Source organism: Notolepis coatsorum (assembly GCF_963971535.1).
Source record: "Notolepis coatsorum genome assembly, chromosome: 4".
Taxonomy (NCBI): Eukaryota; Metazoa; Chordata; class Actinopteri; order Aulopiformes; family Paralepididae; genus Notolepis; species Notolepis coatsorum.
In genome coordinates this window covers 86,003,983-86,016,982 of record NC_140168.1, presented here as the reverse complement: position 1 = coordinate 86,016,982, position 13,000 = coordinate 86,003,983, and the positions used below count along the sequence as shown (strand labels likewise).

Below are 13,000 nucleotides of genomic sequence, written 5' to 3'. Positions count from 1 at the left end.
CACCCTGGTCAAGATCTGCCTCCCTGCTCTCTGCCCCACCATGGTCAACATCATCAACTCCTCATTTGAATCTGGTCTCGTCCCCCCCTGCTTCAAAACAGCCTCCGTTACCCCATCATTAAGAAAACCGGCCTCGACCCAGACGAGCTAAACAACTACCGTCCGATCTCCAACCTTCCTTTCCTTGGGCGGCAGTGGCCGCCCAACTCCAACAATACATGTCCAACCATGAGCTCTATGAGCCTTTTCAATCCGGCTTCAGAACTCAACACAGCACAGAGACCGCCCTCATCAAAATCACCAACGACCTCCTCCTTGCAGCTGACTCTGGCCACATTAGCATCCTCATCCTCCTTGACCTTTCTGCAGCATTCGACACATCTCCCACTCCATCCTCCTCAACCGCCTATCCAACAACCTCGGCATCACTGGCTCAGCACTCTCCTGGTTTCAATCCTACCTCACCACCCGGACACAGTTTATCACCATCGGCGACTCCAGTTCCACCCCGGCCCCAGTCAACCAAGGCGTCCCCCAAGGCTCCGTACTTGGCCCAATCCTATTCACCATCTACATGCTCCCCCTCGGTCAGATCATCCGCCGCCATGGCCTCAGCTTCCACTCCTATGCCGACGACACTCAACTCTACCTCTCCACCAAACCATCCACCCATCTCCCCCCACACTCCCTTATCAACTGCCTTCACGAAATAAAAACCTGGATGTCATCTAATCTCCTCAAACTCAACAACAATAAAACCGAGCTCATGGTTGTGGCACCCAAGGCCCTGCTCCGGAAGGTTGGGGATCTCACCCTCAACATTGACGGCTGCTCCATCTCCCCATCCCCTAAGGTCCGCAACCTGGGCGTTATCCTGGACTCCACCCTTTCCTATCAATCCCATGTCAATTCCCTCACCAAATCCGCCTTCTTTCACCACAGAAACATTTCCAGACTCCGACCATCACTTTCCGACACCACAGCTGAGACCCTCATCCACGCCTTCGTCACCTCCCGCCTGGACTACTGCAATGGGGTCCTGTCCGGGGTCCCAAGCAAAACCCTGGACAGGCTCCAGTATGTTCAAAATTCAGCTGCCAGGGTTCTAACCCGCACCAAACCCTGGCAGCACATCACTCCCATCCTCATCCACCTCCACTGGCTCCCCATCAAATCCCGCATCACCTACAAAACCCTCCTGCTCGCCTAAAAATCCCTTCACGCCCTGGCACCTCAGTACCTCACTGACCTCCTCCACCCCTACACTCAGTCACGGTCCCTGCGATCCACGGACACTGGACAGCTCTCCATCCCCCGAACCAGACTACGGACGTTCGGGGACAGAGCTTTCAGTGTGGCAGCTCCCACCCTCTGGAACTCCCTCCCCGCAGAACTCTGCACCGCCCCAACCCTGGACTCATTTAAAAAACTGCTCAAAACCCACCTCTTCAACCTGGCCTTCAACCCATAATTTTCTCACTCTATATGTATATGTTGTGTCTGTCCACTATGTTTGTTAATTTGTTATCTCCCACCCCCCCCCCCCCCCCCCCTTATGTAAAGCGACCTTGGGTCCTCTGAAAGGCGCTATATAAAACGAAGTTATTATTATTATTTAAAACACTTAAAGGAACACGCCAACATTTTGGGAATTAGCTTACCGTCTTCTCCAGAGAGCTAGATAGATACCAGTTTCCTCTCTGTGCGTTCAGTATAAAGATATCTGGCTGCACATTAGCCTAGCTTACAGTAGCACAATGAATGGAAGCGGACAGTGACGGGTAGCCTAGGCATTGTCCAACTCTTCTTGTCTCTCTGGAGAAGACGGTAAGCTAATTTCCAGAAATGTTGAAGTGTTCTTTCACTCAAATCACTCAAACACTCCTCCTGGATGCACAACTTTGACTATACTGTGGGAATCTTTTCAGGCTTGAGAATATTCAGTTGACGTTGGGCTTACTTTATAGATACCTTATATAATCGGGGACATTATTTAGGCTTGTTTTGAGTAGAACATTGAGTGTTTCTAATTCCAAGGTTGGGGGAAAAGTCAAGTCAAGTCAAGAGTTTTAATTGTCATGGCATACAAGTATACAATGAAATGCGGGTGGTCTTGAAAGGTCCCTTTCCTCCTCTGTTCAGTGGCGTGTTTGTTCAAGGCCAGTCACCTGTGCGGTTTCCTTGTTATCACTTAAGACGTGTCTCTAAAAACGTATACATCTATAAGACCCCGTCCACACTGAGACATATGGGAAAAGGCACAGGTGTCTCGTATTGGATTGGCCCGCAAACAAAGATGCCTCCGACCAGACGGGTATATGATATGGAAGCTGAGAGAACTTGGGAGAGCTTTTTCCTTCAAATCAAATCAAATCAAATCAAATCAAATCAAATTAATTTGTAAGGCCAGACAACACACGTTAATGGCAGATGCCATTCAAAAACACGATGAACCATTACAGGAAGGATGGAGAGGAGATATTAAAGTACTGCAGTCTATGTTTTTGGGAAATGTCAGTGAAGCAGAAATCATATCCATTGTATCAAAGTCAAAGAATAAGACATCCAGGGGCGGCTGGGTGGCGCAGCGGACATTGCGCTCGTCACCAACGCAAGAGACACCGGGTTCGAATCCGGCTTGGGCCGGCCGTCATACTAACTCAATTGGCAGAGTTAGCGGGTGGAAGTCGATGGGTGGTAATCTGGACGTTGTGGACAGCGACTCCTACAGGTCGGTTGGGGGACGCCTGCACAGCAGAGACAGGAAATGGTGGGGGTAGTGTGAGCCTCCCACACGTTACACCTCGCCAATGAGAGTCTGTGCTGGCAGGTGAAAAGATGTGACAGGCTGCCTCCTCGTGTATCGGAGGGGACACGTGATGCAAGGCTTCTATCCTCCCTACAACCGCCCAGTGGGGGGCATATGCGAGCAACGTTCAAGACAGGGGAGGGGAGAATTGGCACAGCGAAATTGGGATGGGAGAAAAATAGAAAAAGAGGAGAAAAAGTGGATAAAAAAATAAAATAATAAAACAGTGATGGGATGGATATGATTATAGTGAAAAAGACAATTGATTGTATAATCAAACCTCTCTGTTATATTTGTAATCTTTCTTTTCAGGGAGGTATTGTTCCAGACAGGATGATGGTATGACCTATATGACACCGGAAATGGTCACGCTCCACCTTCCTCATTTCGTTTCCAACGCGGAAGTAGCAGTGCACTCCGTGAACTAGTTGTTATGAAACACAGGGAGAAATTACACAATGTTGGGTATTCGCCAGAAGTTCACCAGCTCATCCTAACAGCGCAACAGGCCTGCCCTGGGTTTTCCTCGTCTAGTGACAGCGGACGAGGGACGTCGGACGACCGTTAGCAGTCGAGCTAAGTCATGCACAGGTAGGGCCTGCAATATCAGGCATTGATACTAGCATGGGTAATACTGCTCGTTGTCCCGTGGGACAACCAAGTGATGTATTGGCGCGGGGGGCGGGATATTTGGGAAAACAGGGTCGTCATGACTCTTTTTTGGGTGTTTTTCCAAGTATCCTAGAGCGCGCGGCTAATGCTAATGCTACAATGTTGGGACGCCGTTCCCATGTTCCCCGCTGTGGGCTGTCGCCACTCTTCCCTCCTCTTAACCGTTTCATTGCTGAAGGTCAATCGGTGTCTAATGTGGGGGGTTTTGCTGAGGCTTATTTACCCTTTATACGGGTGGATGGGCTGACGACAGGGCGCAAGGCAGGTGTGCCGTGCTTAGAGGGCCAGGTAGCATCGGTCCTTTGCCCTGGCATGGTTGAACGGTATCCCACCCGGAAGCTGACGCCAGAGGGCGAGTCGGCCCGGCAGGTGGCTGAGTGGGCTGATGAAGCTTATACCGCCGCAGGACGGAATTTAGCGGCAACCAATAACATTGCTCATTTGGCTGCTTTTCTGTCAACAATGGTGTCGGCCTTAGGCCCAGCCGACATCAAAAACATTGCAGATGTTTTTGAGGTTATACAGCTTTTGACCCAGCCGCAAGCTATAACCGCAGGGAGGGCTAGGATGCTGTCAACACTTGTTCACAGGCATCTTTGGTTGGAGCAGTCTCCCCTTGAGGAGGAGAGAAGACTTCCCCTCCTCAGGGCTCCCCTCTCCGCAGAGGGACTTATTGGTCTGTCCGCAGGCGCGCAGGCGGTATTTGACCTGGGCCCCACATCGCCCCACACCGCGCAGCCAGAGGTGAGAGCATGGCCTCGCCAGGGATTGGCTACATTAGATGAGCATGCCCTAAAAAACCGTTGCCGTCTAGCTGTGTCTAGCACGCTCTCCGGTCACTCCCCCCTGCTACGCTACGAGACACAGGGCTCTGATTTGTTCCCTTTGGCTGCGGGCCGCGTGCTTTCAGTGAAGCGCAAGCGGCCCCAAGTTTCGCTTCTCATGGGGACAGGGGCTGACACCCAGTTGCTAGCTAGGCCTGGGTCTGCCTGTGAGAATGCTGTGCTGTCAAGCGGCTCCCACACCACACGTTCTGCGTCTGTGTTTGGTGAGCCTGGTGTTGTGTCTGTCGACGAAAAAGGTTGTCAGCGGGGGAACTCGAAGCCCAGGAGGTCGCAGCGTGAGTTCCCCCAGCCCGCCCTCGCCAGGCCGGGTATCACGTTAGTGTCTCCCCCGACCGGAAGACCGGCGGTGGTCAGTCAGGCATGCGTGGTTTGGGTGGTAGTAATATCACTACAAGGCTACAGTGTGTAGGGACCCACCCTATCGGGCAGTGTGGGGACCACACGCCTTGCATGTCCAGCTGCAGAGCAGACTATCCTCAGCAGTCCATGCCGGGAAGATGCTCAGTGGGGGAGCTTATGTCACCAAGTGTGATGGCCGCTCTCCCCGTATCAGACCGGCCCTTTCTGTCGGGGTCCCCCCTTGGGTGCGATTGCCTCGTTGGTAGTCAGGGTGCGATATCCCAGCTCCGCGAGATGCCCTGCTCGCACGGTTGGCGAGTCTAGGGTTGGCAATGCACAGCGGGTGGGACCGGGCCTCCTATCTACGGTTCCTGGCGGACCAGCGCCAGTTGGCGGCGGGTGCGCTTTGGGATTATCATCACGTATGGCTACAGCAGTGCCATATGTCGAGGTGGATGGAGAGAACGCTGAGGCGGGGGTTTGTGTTGCAGTTTGCACAACCCCACCCTCCGTTTTTGGGTTTGGTACAGACCCTTTTGTCAGGGTCCGCAGCAGTGACAGCTCTGGCCGACGAGATCCAATCTCTGTTGGCGAAGCAGGCCATCGTCGTGGTCCCAAAAGAGGACGCGATGTGTGGTGTTTACTCCCGGTATTTTCTGGTGCCCAAGAAATCGGGAGGTGTCAGTCCTATTCTGGATCTGTCCGCATTCAATCGGCTGATTGTGGCGAGACGGTTCAGAATGTTGACCGTCAAACACCTGCTAGGCGCTGTCAGAGTGGGAGACTGGTTCACCTCCATAGACCTGAAGGATGCGTACTTTCACATCCCGATCTTCCCTCCTCACTGGAAATTCCTTCGCTTCCTCTTTCAGGGTGTAGCGTACGAATACCAGAGGCTGCCGTTCGGTTACTCTCTGGCCCCTCGCACATCAGGTGGGCTAGCAGGGGTGTGGGCTAGCAGGTTTTTATCCAGGAATTAGCTTACCGTCTTCTCCAGAGAGCTAGATAGATACCAGTTTCCTCTCTGTGCGTTCAGTATAAAGATATCTGGCTGCACATTAGCCTAGCTTACAGTAGCACAATGAATGGAAGCGGACAGTGACGGGTAGCCTAGGCATTGTCCAACTCTTCTTGTCTCTCTGGAGAAGACGGTAAGCTAATTTCCAGAAATGTTGAAGTGTTCTTTCACTCAAATCACTCAAACACTCCTCCTGGATGCACAACTTTGACTATACTGTGGGAATCTTTTCAGGCTTGAGAATATTCAGTTGACGTTGGGCTTACTTTATAGATACCTTATATAATCGGGGACATTATTTAGGCTTGTTTTGAGTAGAACATTGAGTGTTTCTAATTCCAAGGTTGGGGGAAAAGTCAAGTCAAGTCAAGAGTTTTAATTGTCATGGCATACAAGTATACAATGAAATGCGGGTGGTCTTGAAAGGTCCCTTTCCTCCTCTGTTCAGTGGCGTGTTTGTTCAAGGCCAGTCACCTGTGCGGTTTCCTTGTTATCACTTAAGACGTGTCTCTAAAAACGTATACATCTATAAGACCCCGTCCACACTGAGACATATGGGAAAAGGCACAGGTGTCTCGTATTGGATTGGCCCGCAAACAAAGATGCCTCCGACCAGACGGGTATATGATATGGAAGCTGAGAGAACTTGGGAGAGCTTTTTCCTTCAAATCAAATCAAATCAAATCAAATCAAATCAAATTAATTTGTAAGGCCAGACAACACACGTTAATGGCAGATGCCATTCAAAAACACGATGAACCATTACAGGAAGGATGGAGAGGAGATATTAAAGTACTGCAGTCTATGTTTTTGGGAAATGTCAGTGAAGCAGAAATCATATCCATTGTATCAAAGTCAAAGAATAAGACATCCAGGGGCGGCTGGGTGGCGCAGCGGACATTGCGCTCGTCACCAACGCAAGAGACACCGGGTTCGAATCCGGCTTGGGCCGGCCGTCATACTAACTCAATTGGCAGAGTTAGCGGGTGGAAGTCGATGGGTGGTAATCTGGACGTTGTGGACAGCGACTCCTACAGGTCGGTTGGGGGACGCCTGCACAGCAGAGACAGGAAATGGTGGGGGTAGTGTGAGCCTCCCACACGTTACACCTCGCCAATGAGAGTCTGTGCTGGCAGGTGAAAAGATGTGACAGGCTGCCTCCTCGTGTATCGGAGGGGACACGTGATGCAAGGCTTCTATCCTCCCTACAACCGCCCAGTGGGGGGCATATGCGAGCAACGTTCAAGACAGGGGAGGGGAGAATTGGCACAGCGAAATTGGGATGGGAGAAAAATAGAAAAAGAGGAGAAAAAGTGGATAAAAAAATAAAATAATAAAACAGTGATGGGATGGATATGATTATAGTGAAAAAGACAATTGATTGTATAATCAAACCTCTCTGTTATATTTGTAATCTTTCTTTTCAGGGAGGTATTGTTCCAGACAGGATGATGGTATGACCTATATGACACCGGAAATGGTCACGCTCCACCTTCCTCATTTCGTTTCCAACGCGGAAGTAGCAGTGCACTCCGTGAACTAGTTGTTATGAAACACAGGGAGAAATTACACAATGTTGGGTATTCGCCAGAAGTTCACCAGCTCATCCTAACAGCGCAACAGGCCTGCCCTGGGTTTTCCTCGTCTAGTGACAGCGGACGAGGGACGTCGGACGACCGTTAGCAGTCGAGCTAAGTCATGCACAGGTAGGGCCTGCAATATCAGGCATTGATACTAGCATGGGTAATACTGCTCGTTGTCCCGTGGGACAACCAAGTGATGTATTGGCGCGGGGGGCGGGATATTTGGGAAAACAGGGTCGTCATGACTCTTTTTTGGGTGTTTTTCCAAGTATCCTAGAGCGCGCGGCTAATGCTAATGCTACAATGTTGGGACGCCGTTCCCATGTTCCCCGCTGTGGGCTGTCGCCACTCTTCCCTCCTCTTAACCGTTTCATTGCTGAAGGTCAATCGGTGTCTAATGTGGGGGGTTTTGCTGAGGCTTATTTACCCTTTATACGGGTGGATGGGCTGACGACAGGGCGCAAGGCAGGTGTGCCGTGCTTAGAGGGCCAGGTAGCATCGGTCCTTTGCCCTGGCATGGTTGAACGGTATCCCACCCGGAAGCTGACGCCAGAGGGCGAGTCGGCCCGGCAGGTGGCTGAGTGGGCTGATGAAGCTTATACCGCCGCAGGACGGAATTTAGCGGCAACCAATAACATTGCTCATTTGGCTGCTTTTCTGTCAACAATGGTGTCGGCCTTAGGCCCAGCCGACATCAAAAACATTGCAGATGTTTTTGAGGTTATACAGCTTTTGACCCAGCCGCAAGCTATAACCGCAGGGAGGGCTAGGATGCTGTCAACACTTGTTCACAGGCATCTTTGGTTGGAGCAGTCTCCCCTTGAGGAGGAGAGAAGACTTCCCCTCCTCAGGGCTCCCCTCTCCGCAGAGGGACTTATTGGTCTGTCCGCAGGCGCGCAGGCGGTATTTGACCTGGGCCCCACATCGCCCCACACCGCGCAGCCAGAGGTGAGAGCATGGCCTCGCCAGGGATTGGCTACATTAGATGAGCATGCCCTAAAAAACCGTTGCCGTCTAGCTGTGTCTAGCACGCTCTCCGGTCACTCCCCCCTGCTACGCTACGAGACACAGGGCTCTGATTTGTTCCCTTTGGCTGCGGGCCGCGTGCTTTCAGTGAAGCGCAAGCGGCCCCAAGTTTCGCTTCTCATGGGGACAGGGGCTGACACCCAGTTGCTAGCTAGGCCTGGGTCTGCCTGTGAGAATGCTGTGCTGTCAAGCGGCTCCCACACCACACGTTCTGCGTCTGTGTTTGGTGAGCCTGGTGTTGTGTCTGTCGACGAAAAAGGTTGTCAGCGGGGGAACTCGAAGCCCAGGAGGTCGCAGCGTGAGTTCCCCCAGCCCGCCCTCGCCAGGCCGGGTATCACGTTAGTGTCTCCCCCGACCGGAAGACCGGCGGTGGTCAGTCAGGCATGCGTGGTTTGGGTGGTAGTAATATCACTACAAGGCTACAGTGTGTAGGGACCCACCCTATCGGGCAGTGTGGGGACCACACGCCTTGCATGTCCAGCTGCAGAGCAGACTATCCTCAGCAGTCCATGCCGGGAAGATGCTCAGTGGGGGAGCTTATGTCACCAAGTGTGATGGCCGCTCTCCCCGTATCAGACCGGCCCTTTCTGTCGGGGTCCCCCCTTGGGTGCGATTGCCTCGTTGGTAGTCAGGGTGCGATATCCCAGCTCCGCGAGATGCCCTGCTCGCACGGTTGGCGAGTCTAGGGTTGGCAATGCACAGCGGGTGGGACCGGGCCTCCTATCTACGGTTCCTGGCGGACCAGCGCCAGTTGGCGGCGGGTGCGCTTTGGGATTATCATCACGTATGGCTACAGCAGTGCCATATGTCGAGGTGGATGGAGAGAACGCTGAGGCGGGGGTTTGTGTTGCAGTTTGCACAACCCCACCCTCCGTTTTTGGGTTTGGTACAGACCCTTTTGTCAGGGTCCGCAGCAGTGACAGCTCTGGCCGACGAGATCCAATCTCTGTTGGCGAAGCAGGCCATCGTCGTGGTCCCAAAAGAGGACGCGATGTGTGGTGTTTACTCCCGGTATTTTCTGGTGCCCAAGAAATCGGGAGGTGTCAGTCCTATTCTGGATCTGTCCGCATTCAATCGGCTGATTGTGGCGAGACGGTTCAGAATGTTGACCGTCAAACACCTGCTAGGCGCTGTCAGAGTGGGAGACTGGTTCACCTCCATAGACCTGAAGGATGCGTACTTTCACATCCCGATCTTCCCTCCTCACTGGAAATTCCTTCGCTTCCTCTTTCAGGGTGTAGCGTACGAATACCAGAGGCTGCCGTTCGGTTACTCTCTGGCCCCTCGCACATCAGGTGGGCTAGCAGGGGTGTGGGCCACGGAGTGCTGTGTCACACGTGGTCCCACCTGTGCTGTGCGTTCAGGGGTGCCTGGTTCCCCCGTTTTCGCACTTTGGTGGAGTTGACTGCCTCCCCCCCTTCGTTCGGACGGGCGGGTGGACGGGACTCCCCTCCTCCCAGGCTGGGGCTTACGGGCCCTCAGGGGGTACACTTTTCGGGCCACGCGTCCGCTCTGCCCCATATCTCATTGGCAGAGCGAGATGTGATAGCCAAGTATGATATATAACAAAAGGTTATTTCATAACCTAGTTATATGAATACTGGCTGAGCGTCTTGCTCTTAGCGCCCTGAGGTCCCTTGGATGGGTTTCCGCTTATGGAAATCACTCTGAGGAAGGTGGAGCGTGACCATTTCCGGCGTCATATAGGGAGACGAATGGGAGTGGCTTGGTCACGTGCAAGTGGGTGCATTTGTTTGTTTCGTGTGCACACTACAGTATGTGCATGGAGATAAGAGGATATCTCATTGGCAGAGCGAGACGCTCAGCCAGTATTCATATAACTAGGTTATGAAATAACCTTTCGTTCTTGAAGACATGGTTAAGTTTAAAACAATGTTAATTATGTTTAGGGCAAGAAATAATACACTGCTCACACACACAAAATCTTTTTCATTTAGAAAGTGAGTTTAGTAGGAGGAAATTAAATTTTAAACATCAGTTTGCACGTACCACACTTAAACAGATGTGTCCTTCAGTTATTGGTGTAAAGTTGTGGAATTCTCTCCATAGCGAGCTTAAGGGATGTAATAGTGTTTGTCAATTCAAAAATAATTATAAAAAAAAATATTTAGTCAGTATGAAAGTCAAATGTGATCTGAATAGTGAGATATTTTCAATTTTTCTTTTATTCTTTATTATTATTATTATTATTATTATTATTATTATTATTATTATTATTATTATTATTATTATTATTATTATTATTATTATTATTATTATTATTATTATTATTATTATTATTATTATTATTATTATTATTATTATTATTATTATTATTATTATTATTATTATTATTATTATTATTATTATTATTATTATTATTATTATTATTATTATTATTATTATCATCATTTAATTTTTTCTTGTTTAAACTGTGGATTGTTTGTTTCTTTGTATATGGTATAAATTATTATTTTGTGTAAATTAGGTTGTACACGGACCATCAAGTAATACTTGTTTAGTTTAGGAATAAGGGGCAGGTAACTATAATAATTATTCTTCTTCCTGCTCCTTTTGCCTATGGTATGGTATTTATGATTTTGTATGAAAAACTCTATGATATTATTGTTTCCATGTGGCAAATAAAACTCTGAATCTGAATCTGAATGTCCCCATGGGCCGGACACGTCTTCTTTAAACAAGTCAAGAAGAAACATCACAATGAATCAAGAACAAAACAAAAACACCATGAAGTCTACATTTTTTAAAATAAATGAATGCAACACTCCCAGACATACCCCACGCAAAGGTAAGGAAAAACTCACTAAAACCTAGCAATAGGAAAAAATTTACCACAGGCAATGTGGAGGAGAGAAACCTTAGAAGGGCCGTCCAAGGGGGGATCTCCCTTCTTAGATGTCGGTGATAGTAGTATTGTAATAAAACAGGCAAAACAGTTGGTAAGTATGCACATATACGTGTAATGAAACACAAATAAGTGCATGCAATAGCAACTGAACATTTTGAAAGATTGAAAATAGAGCTGATGGCGGATCCATTTGAGGTATGGGGGCGGCGTAGAGAGGGTCGCATCCTCCCGGTCATCATCACGGGACGTCCACCACTCCTTCTCTGCTAACCTGTATGTTGTCTGCTATTTGTCATTCAATGCCTGTGATCCATGGACCACCCATAATTAATGTAATTATGAGTTTTGATCGTTCAATAAGACATATTGTTTGAACTCTTTTCCAGTGTCTAATATTGTATTATCATTCTGTTTTGACCTGAGGTGTAACAAAACCACCCACAATACAGATCGTTACTTGTGCAGAACGTTTTTACCAGAGCACCTCTTTTACAATCGTACCCTGGAGAGGAAGAGCTTCTCTGTACTTCCCTGAAATCTTCCCTGTGTGATGTCACTAATAGGTTGAACCTACCGTGCCCACCTGCCAATGTCACTCATAGGTTGAACACATTCATATTATATATGAATATGAATATGTCTAATGTGGTCATGGCTATAATAATAATAATAATAATAATAATAATAATAATAATAATAATAATAATAATAATAATAATAATAATAATAATAATAATAATAATAATAATAATAATAATAATACATTTATTTTATATAGCGCCTTACATTAGGCATCTCAAAGCACTTTACATACATGGCATTATAGCATACGGACAAACACAGTACATGGACTAACACAGTACATGGACTTTCACAATGACGACATAATAACAGAGAGAGGGAGACAGCTTAGAGACAAGACAGAGAGAACATTTTTAAATAATAATAAATAAAAATATCATATTATATAAGCCCTAACCCACCTGGGACTGAGGTTAGCAGGGTCTAGTGTGGTCATGGCTATCTGCTGGATCCTCATGGTCCTCCTGGTCCTCCTGGTTCTGCTCCTCTGGCCGGCCCGGCCCGGTGGAGACTTCCCGTCGGTGCCGTCCCTGGGGTACACCTGCCGGTTCTGCTCGGACGACGGAGATGCGGACGTGGCCTCGTCTTCGTCATCTTCCTCGTCCTCGTCCTCGTCTTCGTCCTCGTCTCTGTCCAGCTCGTTCTCCTCGGCGATGGACGGGTACGCCTGGATCACTCGTCCGTTTCCTCTCAGGCTCGGCTGCCGAGTGAACGGGGAGGGGGGAAAAGATGAAGAGTGAGAAAAACAATGGACCTCATTCACTAACATTCGCGTACGTTTCCTCGTAAATAACCTTGTAGGAAGTTCGTAAGAGGAAACCTACGATAGAGTTGCTCTTAAAAGAACACGCCAACATTTTGGGAAATTCGCTTACCGTCTTCTCCAGAGAGAGACAAGAATATAGCCTAGCTTAGCACAATGAATAATAATAATAATAATAATGGATTAGATTTGTACCGCGCTCCACATTCGCGAGAATCTCAGAGCGCTTACAGGAGACAAATACAAAAGTTAAATGAATAAAACAATTTAAAATGAATAAAAACAATTAAAAAGACTAACCAACCGGTTAGCCTAGGCATTGTCCAACTAACACCTCTCCCGAAGGCTAACCGGCCATGTCCGCTTCCATTCATTGTGCTAAGCTAGGCTAACATGCAGCGAGATAGCTTTCTACTGAACGCACAGAGAGGAAACTGGTATCTATCTTCTTGTCTCTCCCTGGAGAAGACGGTAAGCTAATTTCCCCAAATGTT

At 48.9% G+C, this 13,000-nt stretch overlaps 1 protein-coding gene across 1 annotated transcript in view; it reads right to left on the bottom strand.

Moving 5' to 3' along the window:
* kcnh8 (potassium voltage-gated channel, subfamily H (eag-related), member 8) overlaps positions 1–13,000 on the bottom strand; it is a gene marked incomplete at both ends in the record, with an annotated part of 262,061 nt that overhangs the window by 52,708 nt on the left and 196,353 nt on the right. The window contains one exon of the mRNA XM_084312013.1: positions 12,145–12,443. Within this exon, the coding sequence (XP_084168139.1) occupies positions 12,145–12,443 (299 nt within the window). The remainder of the gene's footprint in view (positions 1–12,144; positions 12,444–13,000) is intronic.